This window comes from Megalops cyprinoides, chromosome 4 (assembly GCF_013368585.1).
Source record: "Megalops cyprinoides isolate fMegCyp1 chromosome 4, fMegCyp1.pri, whole genome shotgun sequence".
Taxonomy (NCBI): domain Eukaryota; kingdom Metazoa; phylum Chordata; class Actinopteri; order Elopiformes; family Megalopidae; genus Megalops; species Megalops cyprinoides.
In genome coordinates this window covers 34,741,481-34,765,933 of record NC_050586.1, presented here as the reverse complement: position 1 = coordinate 34,765,933, position 24,453 = coordinate 34,741,481, and the positions used below count along the sequence as shown (strand labels likewise).

At 39.9% G+C, this 24,453-nt stretch overlaps 1 protein-coding gene across 1 annotated transcript in view; it reads right to left on the bottom strand.

Annotated features, from left to right (window-relative positions):
* The window catches only part of cfap299 (cilia and flagella associated protein 299), an 88,070-nt gene that overhangs the window by 41,476 nt on the left and 22,141 nt on the right, over positions 1–24,453 (bottom strand). Inside the window, exon 3 of the mRNA XM_036528117.1 lies at positions 13,854–13,944. Within this exon, the coding sequence (XP_036384010.1) occupies positions 13,854–13,944 (91 nt within the window). The remainder of the gene's footprint in view (positions 1–13,853; positions 13,945–24,453) is intronic.

Genomic DNA, 24,453 nt, shown 5'->3' with positions numbered 1-24,453 from the left:
CATTGCTTCCACTGGAAGAGCACTTCAGATGCGCTTATTAGCAGGCAATGCACCAGTGAAGATGCATTGCCTTCGACAGAAAAAGTCAGGTGTAACAAATTCTTTGCAAAAAAAGGTTTTTTCCAAAAAACAAAACAAAAAAAAAATATTTTCAAGTGGCCAGTGCAATTCATTTCCAGCATAAGGCTGTATATGTATCATTCTCAATACAGCACAGTAGCAAAGGTCACAGGCAGCAGTACGAATACCCTACAGGAACAAAAACATCTAAGAGTGGCTTAATTTTTTTCCATGACACATTCCGGCATTGTCTCAGTTGTATATTGCAATTTGAAAAACAGACTGAACTCAAATTCTATTCAAAATGGAGCCAGAGGAATGAGACAGAGGAATCGTGATTTAAAACCAGAGCAAACTTTCAATTTCCTCAATTTGCACATCCAGGAAACAAAAGAAATGACCATTTAAAAAAAACAGCTCTATGGCTAAACAACACAAGTGTAACATCTGAAAGTTCCTTGTCTGTAGACTTAATAATGTCTTAGGTCAGCTAAGACCTGCTCTACCCTGCTCTTAACATAATTGAGATCTTGGGAATACTATGGATTTCTAAGCACACACTGACAGGGTGGATTACATAACATTTTAGGTGATGAGATCCTTGAAATAATGGCTGCTTCCTCTGGTTGGTGCCAAGATATTTCACACTGATAATCCCCGCTAAAGACAAACAGCATTTTCAGTGACAAAGCTGGCTGGTATGTGAGGAAGGCCGTGCACTCCGGCACGGGCTCACACACACTATTAACGCTGTGGCAGTTCTTGAGGGCCATTCTGCTTTTAAAGGCTGTGTGCAAGTACAGCTAGATTTGCTCTTTTGACTTCATTTTGGAACATATGGTTCACCGAGGTAATATTATGTCTGTAGACTGCAACTTAGTGGGGGTGCAATGGCTGGAAGGATGTGTTTCATTTTACAGGATATCGCTTAACTGTGCCTCATAATGAGCCTAATTTACAAGCTGCTTCAAGGCTGTTTTTAGCAAAAGAAAAAAAAAATCTCATTGGTTGAAACAGTATTTCAGGGAAAGCCCTTACTCCAAAATGTAAGGCTGAGTCATAGGAAATAATATGACAACAGAAAAATGCTTCACTACATAACTAATCGGACCCCCACCCCAACCCCCCGCACATTGACTTTATTAAAGAGACCCTCAGTCAGTAATACAATTGTACATTTTAAAAGACACAGACTCCCAGATGGCCTCCCCTTACTGGAACCATTCCTTTGATAAAAAAGTACAAAGCTTATTAAAATGCCCATCGCCCCAAAGAGAATATCCAGATGATGTATGTTTAGCTGGTGTCGGCTCTTGACTGTAATGCACTTGAATTTGTTCAGAGAATGCCCAAACTCTTGAGTGCGACCCCTGAGACGGCCAGTGAGATTAGATTAAGTGTATCCCCTTTTCATCTGTTCTGAAAATCTTCCAGCGCATACTTGAAATGGTGTCTCCAAGTTCTTGCAGCTGTTCATTAGAGGGGTGGAGTAGAGGAAATCATTAAAGAGGGGCACTTCCAGGCACTTCATGTCAATGGGGAGGCAAAGAAGCATGCAGTGCCACTGGCATGCTGGGACGAGGCGGGCCAACTTCATCCAATTTCATTTCTGAAATGAGCGTTTCATCTGAGCTCCGCTGACATCCTTCCAGCAACTTCTCTGGGGTCCTGATGTTTGCAATTCCAGTAGCTTGGATCTACATAATTGCAATTTCACTTTAGAAAGGATATAAGACTTCTTCAGCAGGAAGCGTCAGCTAATTATTTCAAATATTTACAGCTAATGAAAAAAAAAAAGACTCACATTCCCACTCCTGGTTTTGAAAGAATTTCTAATGGTTCCCAGGGAGTTATCGAATATTACTCAGAGTCTTTTTAACGTTTCTTTTTTTAACATGTCAGAGTGGCACATGTAAAGCTTCCAAAAAGAAGGCACAGCTGCAACAACTGTTTATAAGGCCAGCAAAGTACTTTAGCTATCCTTCTTTTTTCTTTTTATAGACTCACAAGTTATCCATGAAATTCATTTCCTGTAATCATCCTGGAATAATATTTCACAAATGAATATTATGGCTTTCTAGGAGCTGTTCTGATGACAGAAGATGGGGCAAAGTGCATTTACAGAGCCCATGTATCCTGCTGTAACATGTCCCCGGTCAATTATTAAAATAGCCCAAAACAATACCAATAAAAATACCAAAAATCATCCAAAAGACCAAATAGAAGAAGCAGGCTGACAGCATATCAATTCGAGCAGAATCAAAACAGAATGCACATTGTCCAGGAGTATTCAGCGCTTGTCATGTGAATGTGACATCACTGGGATCTTCAGCAAGTCATCTTTGTCAATCTGACAGATGGGTCCAAACCAGAGGGGCCTCGTCCCCGCCCCGCCTCTTTGTGGCTCTGTTTACTATTCTTGGCAATGTCACATGATAGCCCTGCTGGACCCTTTCTTTTCTAAGGCCATGCACCATGGCCTGGTGCTTTGAAATCAACTTGCCATTGTTATTTTACTGCCCATGTCAGGGACAAAGGGCTGGGCAGCAGGGACCCATACACTGACTGTAACGCTATAGGGCTGGGAATTCCTCTTTAATTTTAATGTTAAACTTGATCTTTGGGACGCATGGCTGACCACCTTATTTACCCATACAGCAAAGGGGCTTATCAATACAGAAGCTACTGAGTCCACAGACCAAAGACAACTACTGCCTTTGTACAAAAAGCCTTCTCACCATGGAATAAATGATCAAATCAGACCTTCTAAAGAACAGGTCCACCTGTTATGACGCAGTCTCTGCTGAGAAAATGGCAGATTTGAACGTACAGGTGGGACAGGATCAGAATCATTAAAACTACCACTTTGGTCCATAACGCGCGAAGTCAAACAGGCCCTCCCTTCGCAAATAAAGAAGACTTCTTCCTTGAAATGTCTGACAAACAATTAAGTGAAACACTTAGCTGTACTTCCCGAGAACAATAAACCTTTCTCCCAAGTGGGGAGAATGTTTTCCTGCTCAAGGAATCGCACAGCGTGTTGAGCTCCTTGGAGTTGTTTCCTTAGTACCCGCAAAACAAACGAACTGCAAAAGCAATACCACGGCAGTCCCTTTGTCCCTTGGCAGAGAGCCAAACGCAAACCTTTTCATACCTCTTTATGGTACAGTTATGGTTTGTCAGGTATTCTGTTTTTACAATTTGTTTTCTCAACCATACCAATGAACTGACACCCTCCAAATATAATTTTGTTAAGTAAAAGAAAATGGCCCCTTTTTGTTATCATTCTTCATCTTGCTGACATTGAATATTTACTTTCAGGGAACATTGTGTGTTCACAGGTAATTAAAGGCTCATTAGTTCTTGGTCTGATTGGGCTGTTATTATTAAATGATGATCTGGCTGAATCCAACTTTTTGACAGGCTCTTTAACCCTCCTAGGTTATATAAGCTCTACTTTTTCCAATCCAGTGTAATAACATTGGTACAAAAATGATTTTAAATCAGCCTTCATAGAAAATAGGTAAAATGCCAATACTGGGGCACTGACCACAGAAACATGAAAAGCTCGATAAACACACTAAGCTTGTTCAATAATAATTACACACTCAGATACCCCAACTTCTGCTTGTAATTATCGAAGCACTTTTTTCATGAATTAACCAACCACATAAAAATACATTAAATGATCTTATTTCATCTTATTCCGTGTTATTTTTCATTACACTACAATCAGTGAAATTATGCAGGTTGAAATTCAATAGGACCGAGCAAGCTTCTAAGAGCTTTCAGCCTCCAAACATATGGATATATTTGACTTATTGTAATTAATGTCGCCAATGAGGTGTGAAACAAACCTCTCCAAGGTGCTCTCTGAACCCTGAAGCTCTACAGCACTTTTTAACATAGCCTCCTTTCATAACCCTCTCAAGGCTTATGATTTTCCCACTCAGACTGGAGTCTGATTAGTTACATGTTGTTAACCTTTAATGCATTCATTTTCGTAAGAGATCAGGCTATGGGTCACGCGCAGACTTTGCTGGATCACAATATTCCTTGCAATCCAAAAAGAGAAGGAATTTAGCCTGTGTAATTTCTGTTCAAACACCACAATGAATAATTCTGCGATTAATATTAACCTGTTAAATACACATTATTTTACCAATTTACTAAGTTACTAAGCAGCTATAAAATTTTGCTTTTCTCAGAAAGATCCCTACTTATCTAACATAATACACCATGTATGGTATTGCAGAATATTCTGCTGGTGAGAATATGTGTTTATCACTAACAGGTCCTTTCTATTAACTTATCACGTACAGACTAAGGCTCTGAAAACTAATGAAGACCTTTTGAAATAATGGACATATTTTATTTTGCATCTATACTTGAGTGACTGACTTGGAACAATAAATTATCTAGTAACTACTGTCAGATACAGTTACTTTTAAATCTAATCAGTGAGTTAAGTATCAGCATAATGTACGGATCATTTAATGGTAATTTTTGACAAGATAGCATTCGTAATTCAAAAGGATCGTGATTTACAGATTCTATATTTTTTCTAATTCAGATTTTTATTATTGGTGTTAAATTAGATAGCCAGCCCCAAAAACAAATTCAACATTCGATCAGATACCAAGTAACAATTATTCTTAATTTGTAGGTACACAGTGTTCATAAAAAAATTCCCTGTTTACTAGAAGCAAGACTAGTTTTCAATAAAACAACTATGTAAGCTATTTTGTGGTACAGAAGATCGAAGATTCTCTTTAGGATTGCAGAAGTACGTAGATTTCTGTAAAAAAAATCTTACAGAAACCTACTTGAGAAACGTCTAGCTCCTATTCTTTGCTTGCCGCGTGACATAAGTTTCAAACAGTGCTGCAGTTTAATTTCTTTTTTTTTTCTATATGCATTGTTTAATAATGTAACAGAGAAGAATGATGTCAAAGTGGCTTTGAACAGCTGTGGTATCACAGCCAGCATTAGAATTCGACAGAGAGGCACAACTGCTGACATCATACTACCGCGCCCCCCCCCCCCCCCCCCCACCAAAAAAAAAAACAACAAAAAAGAGCACCTTCAATTTCAGAAGTGCACCTTCAACAATAGACACCCTCAGGCACTCCAAGCAGGTGTGACCTGGATTTGATAAAAACCTAACTTCTTACCCAGTGTAAATAATGCCAGAGCTGCCCAGGTGCACCTTTTGTTTGCGTGCGACTTTTGGCAGCGGCGCTGCTTTCGCAACACGGCCGCCGAAGAAAGAGGCAGCGCACACAGGGCACCTTCACAGCCTCAGCTGATGAGGGTAATAACGCGGGCGGGGCGCCGGGGAGGGGAAATCGCTGATAATTCAAACGGCCTACAGGCCTGGATGTTCATAAAGGAGCCAGTTAACGGGAGTTAACTGGATATTATTTTGCACCCAATTTAGAAGGCATGTGGCCTCTGCCCTTTTTAAGTTCCCGATGTGAGAGGGTCTTCCCCTGGTTTCGCCCAGAGGGGAGACAAACAGGAAGATTACAGCGGAGAGAGGGAAGGGTGGCTTCTCATTAAAATCAGAGTCCGCCATTAATCTTGGTAATTCCTTTTGTAAGATGGGGAGAGGGGAGTGACTGAAACGCGTGCAACTGACAGGTATGAAAGCTCACTTGGAAATATAAGATGAAAAACGCAAACGATGACGCATGGGGGACACGAGATGAATTTTATCAGCTACACCGCATAAATCTTTTACCAGAAATTTCCTGCTTTTCCTTTTTAATGTTTGCACGTTTTTATCAACAACTGAATCATTAAAATAATTTGAAATAACTTGTTTTACACTGACAATGTTGTATGACCATTTTGTTTTTAAAAAGTTTAAGATGACTGGACCATTAAGAGTGAATATGATCTTGTTAATATGTTAGATTTACTTCTACATGAATATCAGAAATTGAAATAGAAATTTAATTCCCATGTTGACCTTTATTAGCAGACCTAGTTTGGTTCTGTTCTTTGAAAGTGTAGAATCCTCATGCATCACAAAATTGCATCAGCGATACAGTACATACACATACTTAAAGCACAACTCACCAAGAAAAGAATGTGAAGGTCAGTAAAACTTATATAAGAGGCAAAAGACCTGTTATTGCTGTGAGGTCTTGGATGATGGGCTACAAGGTCACCTTAAATCACCCATAAATGAATGAATGAGACTTTCATTGCCCCTGAAGGGATCAAACATTCAAGTATAAAAAAGAGATCCTACGCGCGCACGTGCACACACACACACACACACACACACACACACAGAAAGGAAGGACAATGGCCTTTTGTGAGTAAGAGAAACTAATTGTATTGAATCCATGAGGGTGATCAGGATGACTCACTCTTTCTGGATGATTTAACTCACTCATAGATTCCCAACTGCCTCAATAGACAATGGACCAAAAGCCAACACCACCTGTGAATAAGCAACAACCACTGCTTGTCATAGGTTAGTCATTTCAAGAAACAGCCTTGGTTATGTACTATCATGGAGCATTTCAGAACCATGTCAACATGAAATGATGTTTTTTTCATAGTGTTTAAAGTTGATGTCAGATTTTTTTGTAGCCGAGTTCTCACATATTACATATATCTGTTGTTCCCATTAAGTCCCAAAACTGGGCAATGGGCAAAATTCATGGTGGAAAAAAATCTGGCTCTGCCCAGGATTAGAGTGGGAGAGCTGCACTTTCATTAACACGAGAGGACACAGTCATCAGAGTGATCAAATAAGCCCCTGTTCACAATGCAGCCCTTGGGTGGGCAGTGACCACATGAAACGCTATCATTCGTCAGCTGGTCAAGCTCTGCGAGACACATGGTTCGGTTTGAGCTTTTCTGCCTCCGCAATTAACATGATCTCCCCGCAACTAAAATGATGGATGAAATATTGCGCTAAGTCAAATGGGAAACTGAAAAGCAAATTTTAAAAACCTGGCACTGTTTGATCTTAAAAAATGAAGTACTTTTACAAGAAATGGGGGCAGAGGTAATTTCTTTAAAAAGGGATAAATTAGAACAGCTGAAGATTTTTGCGAGTGGAATTTTTTCTTGTGGGCAAAAAAAGACTGTATTAAGAAAACTGATAACAGCATGACAGGAGAGCAGGTAACTATGACATATAAAAAAACACAAAAGAGAAAGAAAAAAAAGTCAAATCAAGTATCAATTTACACAAAACTCCAAAAATGGGCCGGACAAAAGTATTGGCACCCTTTGAAAAATCATGTGATGCTTCTCTAATTTGTGTAATTAACAGCCCCTGTTACTTACCTGTGACACATAACAGGTGGTGGCAATCACTAAATCACACTTGCAGCCAGTTAAAATGGATTAAAGTTGACTCAACCTCTGTCCTGTGTCCTTGTGTGTACCACATTGAGTATGGAGAAAAGAAAGAAGACCAAAGAACTGTCTGAGGACTTGAGAAGCAAAATTGTGAGGAAGCATGGGCAATCTCAAGGCTACAAGTCCATCTCCAAAGACCTGAATGTTCCTGTGTCTACCGTGCGCAGTGTCATCAATAGGTTTAAAGCCCACGGCACTGTGGCTAACCTCCCTAGATGTGGACGGAAAAGAAAAATTGACGAGAGATTTCAACGAAAGATTGTGCGGATGGTGGATAAAGAACCTCGACTAACATCCAGACAAGTTCAAGCTGTCCTGCAGTCCGAGGGTACAACAGTGTCAACCCGTACTATCCGTCGGTGTCTGAATGAAAAGGGACTCTATGGTAGGATACCCAGGAAGACTCCACTTCTGACCCAGAGACATAAAAAAGCCAGGCTGGAGTTTGCTAAAACTTACCTGAGAAAGCCAAAAACATTTTGGAAGAATGTTCTCTGGTCAGATGAGACAAAAGTAGAGCTTTTTGGGAAAAGGCATCAACATAGAGTTTACAGGAAAAAAAACGAGGCCTTCAAAGAAAAGAACACGGTCCCCACAGTCAAACATGGCGGAGGTTCCCTGATGTTTTGGGGTTGCTTTGCTGCCTCTGGCACTGGACTGCTTGACCGTGTGCATGGCATTATGAAGTCTGAAGACTACCAACAAATTTTGCAGCGTAATGTAGGGCCCAGTGTGAGAAAGCTGGGTCTCCCTCAGAGGTCATGGGTCTTCCAGCAGGACATGATGACAAAATGCAAACCTAGGAGCAGACTGTTAGCCTTTCCAGCCCTATGTACGGAAAATGGCTTAACAATTAATCAGCTTTACTTTAATACAACTCTCTTCTAATCAACATCTCTGTTGATACAACTACAAAAACTCCTCTATTTCAAGAATACTCATATTCCAACATTTTTGCTAGCATGCTGTAACACTATACATGTATGCACTTACAGAAACCAAAGGGGTTAAAATAAGAATAGCATTAGCTGGCAAACAGCAGAGAGGAACCAAAGGCCTGGAACGAGTGCAGGCCTCAGCGTGGGGAACAGGCTCTTCATATTGCCCTCCAGAGCCATGTTTCAACAGCCCATCATGAGAGCTCAAAGAGACCCCTGTACAGTATACCTTACACCGCTGGGTGGTCTTATTACTGAACCTTATCAAAGATTAACTTTTGTAATGTGACTCTTTCAAGAGGAGCCCTTTATTGAAATAGAGGCACAAGCCTTCAGATTTCAGCCCCAAAGTAGGCTAAACAGGAAAAAAAAGAATCCAAGCCATGGTTTGTTGAAACACAAAGCAATGACTTGAAATTCTGTGCAGACGCAAATGTTTAGTGAATGTGACTCTTTCAAGGGGAGCTTTTCGGTGGAATAAATATCAGAGTCTCATATCCAGTTCCCAAAGTAAGTAAAGAACATTTTTCTCTATGCCAAAGTGGCCTTTGTCATGCCAAAGCACTGGAGTCATACATGAGTTTTATGTGTAGAATTTTACGTTCAGGAAAACGATGTTATAGATAAATCCGATCACCAGCCAATTAGCCATTTGTATGCTCATACATCCACACGTACATATGTACACAAAACAGTCTGAAATACAAAGGTACTAACCTGCACATGCCGTGCAATACAACCATCAGACACTGACTTGTCAAGAATTTCAGCCTCTTAAAGATAGCAGCTACTTTTCCACAAACCTCACCCATTTTCCTCTTCCTCTAGATAACATCTTATTATTTCAAAACTATGTTGTGCACATGCATGGCTCTGATATAATTTGAAAGGATTAAGGATAAACAGAACCAGAGCACATCAAAGTCTGAGATAAGTTGACTTAGACATGCAGCTGCATCATTCTGAGTGGATGGCCAGGATAAAAAACACACAAAACTCATGGAGTAATTTCCAGAATTTGGATTGTATGACCCCGTTCTGAAGGCAGGGTATAAAAGACTATTTCTTGTTGAATTTTTTTTGCTCTTTGGCTGCATAACGGTTACATTTTCAGCTCTAGTTACCCAAATTTATCATCAAATCTTCCACTGGGTATTCTCCAGTGTTGTGGATAGGTGGAAACCTAGGGTCTCACTTAAAAATCGTGTGTACACACAAATTTTCATTTTAACTTGTGCATAGAATCATGTTTATGCATAGAATTTAGCAAAAGAAAATCCTGAGAATACCCTGATGAATTTTTCATAGTGTGTGTAGCAACATGTGCTAAGGTTCATTGACTGCATTGCAACGTGTAAACTTGGCAATAGAAATGCTGCTGCACACTCTTCTGCTTAGGCAGAAAGACATGTCAAATGTTAACAACCAATTAAAAAATGCTTTTCTAAAAATATGGGTTGGACCCATTGCTATTGATGTGAAAATGTGCTAATGCAGCATTTAGGCAAAGCATGGTCTTCAATGACCACTTAGAGAACTTTTGTGAGTTCATGAAAATGGCTAATAAGTCTCTGTTGATGACCAGGAGGAATTCTGTTGCTTTCATGCTATTCCTGCAGACATACAGGTGCCGTCAACCCTCTCCCTTTATTTCACTTTCAATGGGAGCTAATGGTCAGGTCTCCGGTCTCTGTGAATCTCTCTATAAGGACGACCAGAAACATGGGATTCCTGTGTGGCATTTTATGGCATCTGTGAAATATTACAGGTGCAGTTTTCACTTTAACAAATCACACATTCAATCTTTCAGTTATCCTTTCACAATGAAATGTATGAACATGCTAACAGTTTACATTTATTACATTGAGGAGATGTACAAATAGTTCTTTTGGGGTGGGTAGTCACTGCCTTTTTTTTAGTATATTTTTGGTTGTTGAACATAATGATAAATAACTGTGACAACTGTAAAGCCTTGGCTGTTGCGTTTGAAAAGGTATGGGGCATGATATCGTAAGACGTTACAGGGGACAGCCAGTGTCGCATATAAACGTGGTTTGAGGGTTTGGATTTTGTTCTTCTCATGGAAATCCCACCGGTAGGATGCCTGTCATTAGAGACGATAATGCCCATGTGTATGCATAAGCTGACTTGGCTCTCTATCCATCAAGATTCTAATACTTTCTCCATCATAGCCATGAAGAAAAATCAGGACTCTCTGCCTTCTACTGTGTGCTATAGGAGCTACACATAAGGAGCCCTGTACAGGGAAAGAAAAGCAACATCTCAGATAAACACCTTTTCTGTCAACAAATGGCCTCATCTGCTGGAAATAAGAAAAAGCTGGATAAGTGAGATTGGTGAGCCGCAGATGTAAAATGCAAGTGTTCTGGAACATTATGGAGAGCTGATACAAGTCATTTGCAGAAGGTGAACTTAGCTTTCTTTTCAGTGCACTACTAATTCTCAACATGACAAATCCTAAGTCATTATAAGTCTCCCAGCTGTCAAATTTTCTTCCATGTAAAATACTGGAAATGGGGCATAGATCATTGCAGAAAAGTAGATGGAAGTACAATTAAGGCTGAAACTCTGTGCTCAATAGAGCATTTTATGTCAAGTGATAGCCTGTTTAACAGTTACATGTCTAAAATTCAGACGCCTGCAAAAGGTAAAGGTTTATATTTATCATGGGTCACTCATTATTTCTGTATATTGAGTTACTGGAGTAAATCCATACCAAAAGTACCTGACTAACTAGTGCATTTTTATACTGACTGTTAAGGCAATACTATAGATGTTTGATATACTTTCTTATGTCAAAGCAGCACTGTCTGTTACCCATTTAGCATGTAATATTTAGTGGCCTGAAAATATGGCTTATTAATATAACTACATGATACACATTTTTTTTTTACTTTGGAAACATGCAAGCATAAACATCTAATAATATTACATTAAATATTCAATTTTCCACATATGGTTACAAAAAATAATAATCCATAATGAGAATGTATAGGCTTTTACAAACTACATACAGTCTATTTTTCAAATGCCCACACATGAGTAAATGTTGGCTGGAATACATTTAAGTAACATAAACATACCAAAGAGGTCAGGCCTCGTCAAACTGTATTAAGATTACCTGTTGCTCAAACAGTTTCCAAGAGAAGAGGTATTAAGTGCTCAAATGTGGGTTCGATTTGAAAGAGAGAGGGGGGTGGAGGAAAATAAACATTTTTCCAGTGCACTTTTTCGTCAGAGGAAGCACTTCAGTGGGAAAAATAGAAGTGGGGGGGGGCAGGGATCATGTCAGTATAATATTGTTGGTGATACACAACACTGTATTCTGTTCCATAGGGTTTTTTTTTTTTGCTCTCTCTCTCTTTTTTAAACACAGGAAGAGGTGTATTAGACACTGCTTGATTCACAGCTTTTTTTCAGAGTCAGCTACAGTGGTTTCTTTGAATACCTGTGAAAGGAACAAGCTGTAACCGACTCTTCATGCCGGGCTGTAGCGAGGCAGGTTTGAGAAGGCCGGAATGGAGCGGAGCTGGAGCTGGCTTCTGCCTGGGACTGTTTACACAGTCAACATCCAGCTAAGGGGGGAGGGGGGAGGCCCGCGTCCGCGCGCTCCTTTCTGCTCCTGCCCTGCACCCTGTGTGATCCTGTAATTACCGATCCCAACGGGGCAGGTAAGGGAAGGTCACGCTTTACCTGCTGCTCCGAGCCGGGCGGCCCATCCTGTCCGCCGTCGTCATGGAGCCCGCCGTCGCGCATCCCAGCACAACGCGGCGTGCGTCCTCTCTGCCGGTTTTGGAAGCAGCGCATTAATCTCCCCCAAACAGCTGGGCGAAGCGGGGACCACACGGCTCGTTTTCACATAAGTCACGGCGGCCGTAATAAACAGCCTGGCACTCACGGTTTCATCCCTTCCCTGGTATTTTTTATCCCTGATTCATCAGGGAGTACAAGGCTCCCCTGGACAGGACACACATCCATCACACGTTTCCCAGGTCCCCTTCTAACCCATTTAAACAGCTGGGTAAGCTTGGAGCCATCACTCATACGGAGGAAGTCTCTGCAACAGGAGTCTAAAATACCACTACCGGCCATGTTATACCGTTCCCTGACACATATAACAGACACGAGAAAAAAACAAAGGGGCTACAGTCCAAATAGCTAATTAAAATTTTTCTTGCAATCAGCAAATTTCCATTTTTACATATAGCCTCTTAGGCCTTGACACATTCTCAAACCTAACATATTGATATTAAATATTTCTAAAAACACTCAAAATGACATTGTAGTGAAGACATCAAGTTCCATGTCAAGGCCGCATGAATGCTCATGCAGCCCAAGGGTTTACCAAATAGAAAAAAATGCAATGCTTGTTGAATAGTGGGCTGCCACACTGTGTAGTCATCTAGCTGCAATGCAAAGATGGTTGAACAGTTTTGGCCAAAGATACTTTTTCCAATGTAACAAGGTTCAGCAAAACGAGCTATGGGTTTGTGCATTATGGAAAATCAGACAAACAACATACGAACTCAGGAGAAGGTACTTGATTATGCAACTCGAAGCAGCTACTCTTAAAAAAAGGTAATCATATGCTGCTCTCTCCATGGTATTCTGAGAATGCCTTGCTAAGAGTTACTGCAAGATGAATTAGGGCAAATGCCTCTGCTCATGTCTCCTTTTATCAGATTATGAAAAATGTATGTGACTGTGCTGCACTGCAGTTCAAGTGTTATGGCCTGAACATAACTGGGAGGACAGACATCAACTCTTTCACAAGTTCTTCGACATATGACACTAAAACCGGTAGTGGGACATAAACAAATGTATTTCCACAAATGCTGTCACAAACAAGAAAGCGCCATGAGTAAAAAAAAATGTTGTAGGTTTCTTTGCAACACTTGATGAAGATCTAAAACATTAGCAAATAAAGGAAGGCTAGAAGGGAGATGTGGCGTATTTTTTTTTTTTTTGGATTGTTTGTTTCACGCTTATGAGTGGCAGCTAAATGAAGTAATAATGCACCAAACAGGGGGGTGAGATGCTGTAGCATTTGAAAGAAACCATATTAAAAGTCTTAGGCATTTGTTGAGTCTGCCCTGGTTCTGCATTTGCGCTGTACTTGGGTATGCTCATACGCTTGCAAAAATGTTTTCGCATTTCATTTAAAAGGCAGGAGTTATGTGCATTCTATTCATGTCTGTTTGTGTAAGGGGGGGGGGTGCGGCGGGGGAGGGGGAGGGGGAGTTCTGATTGGTGGCGACTGGGAGGACTAGTGTATGAACAGTGTTGGAGCGGGCGCGATAGGTGGAGGGGGCACATGACTGGTGGGCTGCCTTTCCCCCTGCTAAACCTGACACAGTGTGGAACTTATTCAGGTCCTCACGGAATTGCAGGAATATTTTTGGGGAATCCCATTACGTAGCCGGTGGAGTGCTGTAATAATGTACTCACAGTCATTTTCCCACTGCGGTGGACCTCCTCGCGCTCTGCCAGGGCTTTCAGGAAGTTATCTTTGAGTTCTTTTCCTGCACTTGCCAGTGTCCTGGAAAAGACAACATTCAAATGGTTTGAAACGTTTCTTTTTAAACAGCCTTTAAATCTTTCGAGGACGTTTATTGAAGGCTTTACAATCTCGCACAGCGGCGCTCTGTTTCCCCCGGCTGTTGTCGATGCCCGGCGATTATCGCCGCGATTCGGCGGCGCTGAATGAATCCCTCCCGTTCGCCAGCATCGAGAGGTCTTGCGAAAAAAAAAAAAAACCGCGACGCGTTCTTTTTCCACCCTCATCAGCGTTAAATGGACATAATGAAATATTAGTGCAAGGTCAGCATTTGCTGGTGCCCTGAACTGTATCTGCGGCCTTTTCAAGTAAAACAAGCCATCAAGGAAAGGAAGTACAAGAGCACTGGCTCCTACTTTTCAAACTCGCAGCCCAGGCCATTCAAAACATATTTAAGACAGTGTTATTTTCACGCCTTGCACAACATGTTAACCTTATTCCAGGCTGAAATAAAAGAAAAACGAGTGAGTAATGAAATAGGTTGCTCTGCTTTAAATGTGTTGGTTAAAGCTACAGGCCAAACCGCTTCCTTCTTTCATCAGGTTGCCTTCTAAATCGGAGGAACAATGGAATGGAAGGAGTGCTGACAGTAACCTTTCGAACGGTCCCAAAGTCAGACGAATGGTCTCGAGCACCCAAACCTAAAGTAAATTTGGCATGACTAGGTATGTCAATGCCTTTTCACGCTTTTACAATTATGCATGACAAAGCAAAAGGACTGTTATTCTACAAACCGTGCCCCTACCAACTCACAAAAAGTTATTATCACAAGCTGCTCTGATGTAGTCCATTTCCTCCTTTTGTTAATTGAGCACTCTGGTCATTCGGGAAACTGCTGCTTCTATGAAATAAATTCTTTCAAGGATTAAATGATTTTGTTTCATATTATGACAGCTTTTTACACTTTAGTTGGCTCGTTTCCATGGAAACAAAGTTTTGGCATGCGCGCGAAGCCCCCACACCTGACAAAACATTTGCACTGATGTTTCAAAAAGTTAACAGAGCACCACCAGCAATACAGGCTTGTCGTTCATCCAAAATTTACTGTGCTGAACCTCTGTCAGGTCTGAGCGAAGTTCAGAAAACTGTCCTCCAACCCATAAACAAGTCAATGAGAACACTTTCTTTGTTTACACAATTCACCACAAAGTGTGGGCTTTGTTGGACAAGAAATGCAAATTTTTTTTTCTTTTCATAAAAAAAGTTTTATATTCAAAAAGAGTTTAAAAATTCCTTCATATGATACCTTTTATTACAGCCTGAGATGGTTCATTAAACTTACAGAACAAGTTCACGGTTCCACACTGAAAACCACTGCACTTCAAGAGCAAGCTATATTAACATTGTATAAACTAGACATAAATATACAGCCAGGAAGTCACCTGTGTTATCATTGCAATTTACACTTACAGATCCTAAATGAAAAACTAAAGATAGTTTATTACTTGGAAGCCCAAAACATTCATAGCGATGACAACATTAAAAATGCACTCCATCTATAAGTTGAAACAATACGGCTAATTTGAGTATATTGGAGTCGAGCGAAGGCAGTAATGTGTCTGCTTTTCAGATCACTCAATAAGGGTGAACTTGGGATTTTCTGTGCTGCTCAGCTATAAAACTGGAGGCGCATCCATCCAAAATGGAGCGCCTCGAGCAGGATGAGCAAGGAGAAATCGTCCCACCGCGCAGCGGTCGTCTTCCGTTCCCGCCCACGTACCTGACAAGAAGACGTCAAAGGGATACATAACATTTATCTGCCCCTCACTAGCATTAATAGACCTTCCTCCTTCAGTGATACTACTTTTTAAACCTTTCAATGTTCCTAGCGAGTTTAGATTAGGTTTAGATTTTTTTTTATGCAGTTGAAGATTATTAAAGTTACAAATCTTGTTCCTTTTTTCCTTATCTATAATTTACTACACTTATATGGGTAAGTTGTAGACTGGTGTCCCAAATCATTTCGAGGAATATATTATTTATCTGTGGATAATGACCAGTTTATGATAATTAAACATCGTCTGGGTTATGCTGAAAGAATGTAGTTCTGGTCTAAAAACTGGTCAAAATTACTTTAACACTGACAAATCAGACCAAACTGTAAATTATACAGTGTGAATCAAAATGATCAAAAGTAAGATCAAATGCAGTCCTTGGACATCAAAGCAGGCTCTTTTGAACTGAGGCTGCCTCTCCTCCCCTTGACATTGCGTCTCCTCCCCTTTTTCCCTCTGGTCATTTGTAATGTCCACACAGGTGGTTCTTAAGAGACTGGGGCAAAGACAATGGGCCCACCTTTGCAGTGTTTCCATGCTTCAAATTTCACCTGAGCAAAATGATGTCCCATTTCGTAACACATACGTTTGACAGATTTTTGGTGTTAAATGCATACAAAAGGAGAGAGACAGGGAGAAAGATACTTTTTTGAATATATCTGAATTACTTTCACATTTTCAGCAACCTTTATACTGTAAAGAAATTACACTTTTTAAAGTTTCGAGTATTTTTGAATGCCTGTAGCAAAATTTTTTGCATGCCCTGAAAGGGGCTGCTTGCTAGGATTATTTCCCATGCAGCAGTATGCTAGTGTCCGAATGCGGACAGTGCAAATAAAGTCAACAAACTGGTATATACATATACATATATATATAGCTGTTGGTATGACCGCTGACCCAGCAGGAGTAACTGTTGAAAGATGTGCAGTGAAGAAAGCAAGGAATTCTGAGAAAGAGTGAGCGCCACCCATCCACAACACAGTGCTGAAGATAATTCGCTGTAACATTCACAAAGCCAGCATTCTCAAGCAAACGATTCGGTCATTCCCTCTGTATCACAGCAACAGTTTTTATAGCTTCCACTGCATTTTAAATTTGCTGTGTCATTTTTTAATCAATTGGTTATCTGTTTATTCAATTTTCCATTGGCAAGCCCCATCAAGCTGTGTGATGGTTGTGATTTCTTATTGCAATGTCTGCTTGAAGTTAGTATGTGTGCTGGTGGTGGTAATACAGGCGGATTAGAATTCCATTCACTGTACTGAATTCTATGCTATGCTTTTGCATTCTAATTGACCAACCCTTGAGGAATGCATATTTTATGTTCTCATGATAGTAAGACTGCTATCTGCATCCATTTAACTTATCCATCAACACTCTGTGAGAGTTGAACAATGTATCAAATCAGTAGCCAAAACCCCTCACGGGCCTTCTTTGTTAAAACAAGCATGGCCAAATAATTAAAACATCATGTCTTCCCACCCTCTAAGTCAAATACCAGGGCTAAAAGACATTTGTATATCTTGCAGAAATAACAAGAGACTGCCAGCAAACCTATTAGTTAAACTAATAGAGACAAAATGGTAGTTCATAGTCGACCTTGAATGCATAGCCATTTTTCTGCATTATCGTGTGTTTTAATGTATGGGTCTTCACAAAGAAAACATGCCCTGGTATGCAATGATGCAACTTCCATACTGTACCAGGTACAGAAACACACTGTGAATTCGTTCCTAAGGCTGAGCATCTGATCAGCTCAGATCATGTGAGTGTTCAGGGTTCCCTCTGCCTAAGGAGTTCGTGAAGTAGATTAGAATTCCTCCAGTCGAGCGTTTTAAAGAGGTTTAACTCCCAGAATCCACACCTGTTTGGTTCTCGGGTGTGGCGGCTGCAGGAATGAGCGTGGCAGTCAGCTTGATGGAAAGCACAGAGAGAAGAAGTGTTTTGGCGTTTGCGTCTGAGCGCGGTCGTCTCGCCTCCGTGCACGGTCGGGTGACCATTCAAGCCTCCAATTAGCCGGCTGCCATTATGCAAATTCTTTTGGAGCCAGAAGTCACGCACCTGCACTCACCTGAAGATTCAATATTCCTAATGAGCCCCTAAACCCCTCTCTGTGGTAACAGGCACAGTAGTGTAGAACTAGGGTTATGGAGGGCAGATGGAGGCTTTTGCACACTGTCACGCTGCTTGGAATGTATTTTGCAGATCACAATGTGCTTGGGGCTACATCTTGTTGATTCTGGATGATGAAAAGAGACTGAAAAAAAACCCCACTGTGTATCTGGTACACCTACACAAAGTTGGGTCAGATATTTTCTATAATTTATTGTGCTCGGGTGGACAAAACAAAAAGTAGGTAATACATATGTGCATGTGAGATTCAAACAAATAATCAGAGCATATTATACAAGTCATAAAACATTTTTAGAGACTAAAAATGGTCAATACTTCTTATCTGAGGGGGCTTAGGAAATATAATAAAGAGCTGGGTCACATGCTGGTTTAATAAACATGAATTTATTCCCAATGGCTACACACTAGGATGGTTATGACTAAAAATGACAAACATAAATCATTAATAAAATATGAAATACGCAAAGTGGAATGAGCCATGTTGTTCTAATAGTCAGTATGCGGGAGAGCAAATCAGAGCTTTGATAAGGACCGCTGTGATACTTGGTTTAACATCTGTTGTCAAGTGCTTTCATGTGGGTTGACTGCAGTTCACAGTATTCCTGATCACGTCCTTGAGCCTAGTTCAAACAAAGGCGATACCGTCCAAGCTCTGGCTACATGGGGAAATGAAATCACGAGAAGTCATTATTAAGGTCCCACACCTCATCTGTGTGTTAAAGCCACACCAAACCGACATACGCTAGATTGATGTGCAGCGATATGGAAATTGACAAACAGATGGCGAAAATAATGCTAGTTTTTGAAAAAACATAAGAGAAAGAACAATGTGCTTTTGAAAGTGACACTACTCCCACTGCGAAAAAGAGCAGGATAAAACACGGTTATCCCAGTATCGCTTCCTCGATGGTTTGGAGACACAGTCAGACTAAACTGCAGTTTCAGTTGAGCTAAAAACAGCAATTAACCAAAATGTTCAGCTGTGCTATCAACACAGGGTTCGTAAACTTTTTTATTAATTAAGAGCTCTGCGAAAGTTACTATTTCACTCAATCACAACCCTTTGGGGTGACAGTGGAGAGTGTGAGAATGCACTTAAATGCCGAGTCTCTTTCCCGAATCTGAGACGGTGCTAAAAGCACCGCCCTCGGGAAAGAGAAGCCACCGTGTCACAGAGCGATGATGAAGAGAAAACACTGAGAGCAAATGTATATGGGCCAAAGGTTAGGCAAACAGTCGTATGGCGCTCTTTCAAATAAAGCCCAAAGCCAACAAGCAAGTGCTAAGCGTTATGAAATCATTAGCGCACTTCAATAATTGTCATCGCCGACGTCTATTTAAAGAATGCGCTCCTCCGAGGCTCAAAATATGCGCAAAGCTGTTCTTCAGGGCCCTAAGTTTTGACGTCGTTCGCTAAAAATATGTTTACATGTCATGCGGCGGATGAGCCAACGGTGATGGTGTGCAGCCGTGTTGAATTACAGCGAGATTACATCAATACCCTTGGAATGCGCTAGGAGTATCATTTTCATGTGTATTTTCTTATTGAATATGCACACAGAAGTCCTGAAGTTAGCAGGTGGTCTCCTTCCTCAGTGATAGCATCAGTACCTAAATCAGCCCAGAGAGCAGATGTGAAACCCTCCGGATTAAGGGGCGGGAATGGAGCAGAGACAGAAATTTGGGGATGTTATCCGCGCCGAAATGCTCATTACTCACAGTGTAAAAATGTCCTCCGCGCACATTTCAGGAAGGGTCCGGCTCTTTCGTATTCGTAATTTTCTGCGCGAGGCAGATGTTTCGCAGGGTCAGCCAGGCTCAAGAACATCTTTACATAATGTTGCCCGGTCGGAGCTATATTGAGCTAAACAAATAACACATGTCGACTAGGGAGTAATCTGGTTTTCACATTGCCTTGTGCGTGTTCTTTGTTCTGTCAGCTCTTCAAGAGTTGCAAGCCACAAGCCAAAATTAGTAGGTTAATATTTATTAATAGATTCTCGAAAAGATTTAGCTTAATCAAAGCCCGATGATGTAAAAATATGGAGGGCGTATGCGTAAGTCATTTCCGCTCTCTGAATCAGTGGCAATAAAACACAAGTATAATTCAATGTCTTAAAAGTTTATTTTGAAAGCGTGACATGGCTACCAGTGAAGAAAAAAAAAGGACCAAACCATTTACTTTCTTTGATCAACATTAAGTACTGAAATGACATCAGCATCCAAAGAACCAAAAGGTTCTAGAGGCCTCTTTGGTTTTTCCATTTGTAACAGTTTTAATTAGTAAAGTGATTAAGCTATTCCTTCTCAGTCTTTAATGCATCCCTGAACATTGTGGAAATTGCATTTGCTCCTGAATTAAATGTTCTAAAAAACAAAATTAATAAACACAACATATATTGTCATAAACCAGTAATGAGAGCAAAAAAGTTTTTTTTTTTCCATCCACTGCCTTGTTGATTTGCAATGCTGACTCAGAACTTGTCCGCACATGTCATTTATCACTGATCTTGTACACATCAATGTTAGCAGTCATGCTAACCTGCCTTAATAGGCAACCAATTACTGCAGACTTACTGTATTCAGTGATGGTTCAAAGCTTTGGTGAAAAAGAAATGGTCTGTTAGATCCAACAGCAACATATGCAAACGGATAAGTGTGGAGGAGGCTTGGTGGTTAAACTTTATTTCCTGTAGTTTATGGTTTAGAAACTGTTCCAGGACACATTGCACCAATACTGTGGGTTTTGTTGGTATCTTATTTATGAGTACAAGATACAATCGTGCATCTGTGTGATGCTTTAAGTCAGATTCAAGTGTCAAACAGATGTGATTTAATTACATTTTTATAAGGCAAATTGGAAAGCACACATTCAATAAGTTGCCAGATGCCACAAAACCAAACAGTGCTTCCAAGAAATCATAACTTGCTTCCAACAAAATTCACCACTGCGCTCCACATATCCGTAGACATAGCAACTTTTGGCAGTATATTATCAACATTATTGTTATTCATTTTTGGACAGATATCCTTATTCAGCGCGAGTTGCAAAGAACATAGAGGTATATGCACAGAGTACAGTACAAAGTAACAAATGTTATCAGTTACAATTACAGTTATCAAATCAACTCAACTAAATAATCAATGACAATTACAATGACAAAAATAATAGGAAGTTAAAGAATTCTTGTTTTGTTAAGAAAGAGATGATCACAGCTCTATAATTCAATATATGATTTATCTCAGGGAAAGTTTTGGCATCAACCGCCATGCACATGTTACGCACATGGAAAAGGCCCTAATAAGTACAATGGGTCAGATTACTCCTATGACCTCACTTTAGGGAGCAAATCAAATATAAGGAAAGAAAGAAAGAATAGAACCTGCAGAGAATATAAAGCTGCTTTCTTACTTTTGGTCCGATACATTATGCCGGGTATAAACGCACAACATTCTAAGGTTTCGCTCAGCCCCTCCATTTCAGACTGTTCTTAATCACAACGAAATTCAGCTGCTCTCTCATCACTCTTAAGTATGATGCACTATTGTAAAAAACAATACACAAATAACTAACTAACTAACAAATAACTGATTACCTTTAGCTGTTGAAATACATGGCCATTTTAAGTATGAATTGGCATACTGATAACATGTAACTTGCAACGGTGTTGCTTAGCCAATTAGCGGCCAATTAAACTCCTTTAAACTGCACTAAATCAGCCAATTTTCCATTTCTCTTTTCATGAATTCACAGCAACTGTCTGTGAGCTGAGACTGAAGAACTGTCTGCTAGTGCACTATGCACCAGTTACAAACATCTCAGGTATTCAGATCTTACTGTAGTGACATGGTCTTGAAAACATGGTTGTTTACAGGATATTCGTATTCTGCCTATAGTCAAGAGTCAAAGCAATTCTGTAAATTCAGTGGGTAAGCTCAGCTCAAAGTATGACACATGTTGTTACAGAGCTGGATAAGGGCAAATGCTATCTTCATTAAACACTATATAGTCAAATTGCAAAGGGGTTGGACTGATATACTAGCTAATGCACTCCACTCGTAAGAAATACAGATATACGAATTAGCTGCAGATAATGATCAAAACCACTGGGACAGAAACATTCCTATGTTAACTTTAAAAAGCTCACTTACAGCATGCAAGACATCACAACACGAACATGAATATGAAAAGGCAAAGCACCACAGCAACAATTATGATGGAGACACTCACAAATAATTAATGTGAGTCAAATTATTGTTATGTTTTAATTTATTTGACTGTGTTATGGCATTGTAGGTCCTTCAGTGGCTACAATTCACATGGTGACACTTAAATAATTATGAAATTATTTTATCACATAATCATGTAATTCCTGAATTATAATGAGCCATTACAAAGGATCATGAAAAACAAATACTGAACACTTTGTATTAATTAAAACATAAACATTTATTTTTACCCCTTCATTTGGAGCATCACTTTAAAGAATAAATCGCTTACAGGAATCAAATGATTGAATGACCGGTCTGATGTTTACAAGTGGAACGTACAAATATCTAAGTGCAAAGGATAATATATTCCTGTATGGTCTTGATAAGGTTTGTTTATGCCTGATCAATACACAACTAAACGACTTTAGCTGCTAATGTTGACCTTTCTGTTCCAGGTTTATCTTGAGGTATTGCTACTGACTGTCCATAATTTGAACCACCATTGAATGATTCAACTATTGAGGCTCCAATTTTAACATTGCTGTGTGAGTACAAGCAGATCTTTCCATTGTGATTGGTGAAGTGATGTCATGCATACGAAAACCACTTCCCCTTCATGTGGTAATGTTATCCATCCTTCGTTCATGAAGCCACTGGTAGATGAGCCACAGAGAATAACCCTTTGAAGCCGTTGATGTAAATGATGAATGGAATTGTTTACCTCAGATTCATCTCAGGGTGTTCTGGACAAAAGCCATACTTGTGGTGGCCTTTCCAGCATCGCAGTGGATGAGGTAAAGGTTCAGTCAACGACATTACAAAGTTGGGGGGCACCAAAGGTAAATATGGATTTGTTATGTTTCATGGTAAAATTTGTACCAATTTTCACAGTTACGTAGGTGGTGACACTTTCAACGGCCAGACGTCTTTAACGCAAGCCCTTGATAAACGTTTATTATGTTTCACTAAATGGTTATTTGTTCTTTTTTTTCTTCTGTGGAGAGGAAAGTGATATAAACTTACAAACACTTTCAGTTATGTCTTCATGTGACAGGCTGCAAAGTCTGCCACTTCACCGATTTCCTGTGAAAAATTAGGTGCAAACAGCCTCTGATTTGTGGAGCCTGTGAGGCCATACATTTTCAGAGTACAATAACATCTCTCTTGTTTGAAAAAAAAAAAAATATTTTCAAGGGGGTGAAGAGTGCATGTTTGTCTACACAAACACAAAATATTTTTGCACACTGTAGAAAGAAATTATTATGACAAGCCCCCAAACCACAGAAGAAATTAATCTCCTTATGCCATAATCAAAACATGTTTTTGATTGGAAAGATTTGATTGGAAAGATTTGTTTCCAAAGAAATAATTAATCCAATGAGAATCTGTCAATAACAAAAGGGTAGCTATTAAAAATTTACAATGCTACCATCTCTTTCATCGGCATCCAGTCCACAAAAGAAAATATCCAAATTCAATAAATCAACATGGAACATACTGTTTTATGTAAACAAGCTTCATTTTAGCTATTTCAATTCAGTAACTGTTGCTATGTTCCTTTATAGGAAATACGTTTGCTGAATTATACATCCAGACATATGACCACTAACTGTGTACACAAAATTTACACTTTAGAGAGGCTGTAAAGACTAAAGGAAACAAAAATGCCAGTGACTTCATAGCCACAACGCCTCAAATACTCTACATATTACCATTTCCCAAGTTCTGCACATCCGTATAATCAAATTAATAAGATGGTGTTTGTATTGTGTGCTTGTGCTTGTGTGTGTGTGTGTGTGTGTGTGTGTATGCCTTGTATGTGCATTTGCTGCCCTGGGAGGTATCATTCTAGCGGTTAACCCTGCTTTTTGGTTCCAGTTTTACACTGGAACCAGCCTGTAATGAACTTTATCACTCACTTTAAACCTCACTTTAAATCTCCCCTTCTGCTGAATCTCTGGTGCCTGTATCAAGGATTTCTGTGTTTGATGGGAGATTTTCAAAATCCCATGAGTCTAGAACCCAAGTTTCAAGTTGATGACACTTCCACTTCTAGTTTGTCTAGCTGGCTATATCACCAGCCAGAACTGTTGATAACAGTGAATGGAGGAGTACAAAACCCTGCCATTTTCCCTGGACAGCTCTGACATCAATTACAAACACAAAGAAACAAGGAGAAAAACTTTCTGGGAGTTTATTAATGTGTGGTTTGGCATAATGGAAGCTGATCTGTGCCAAAATGAAAAAGAAAATGCAAAAATGAAACCGTATTTGCAAATGCAAACCTGCAATGTGAATAGGCATACCACTAGGAAATATCCATTTGAAATGTCTGATTTTCACAATAACAAAGATCAGATGCAAAGTAAAG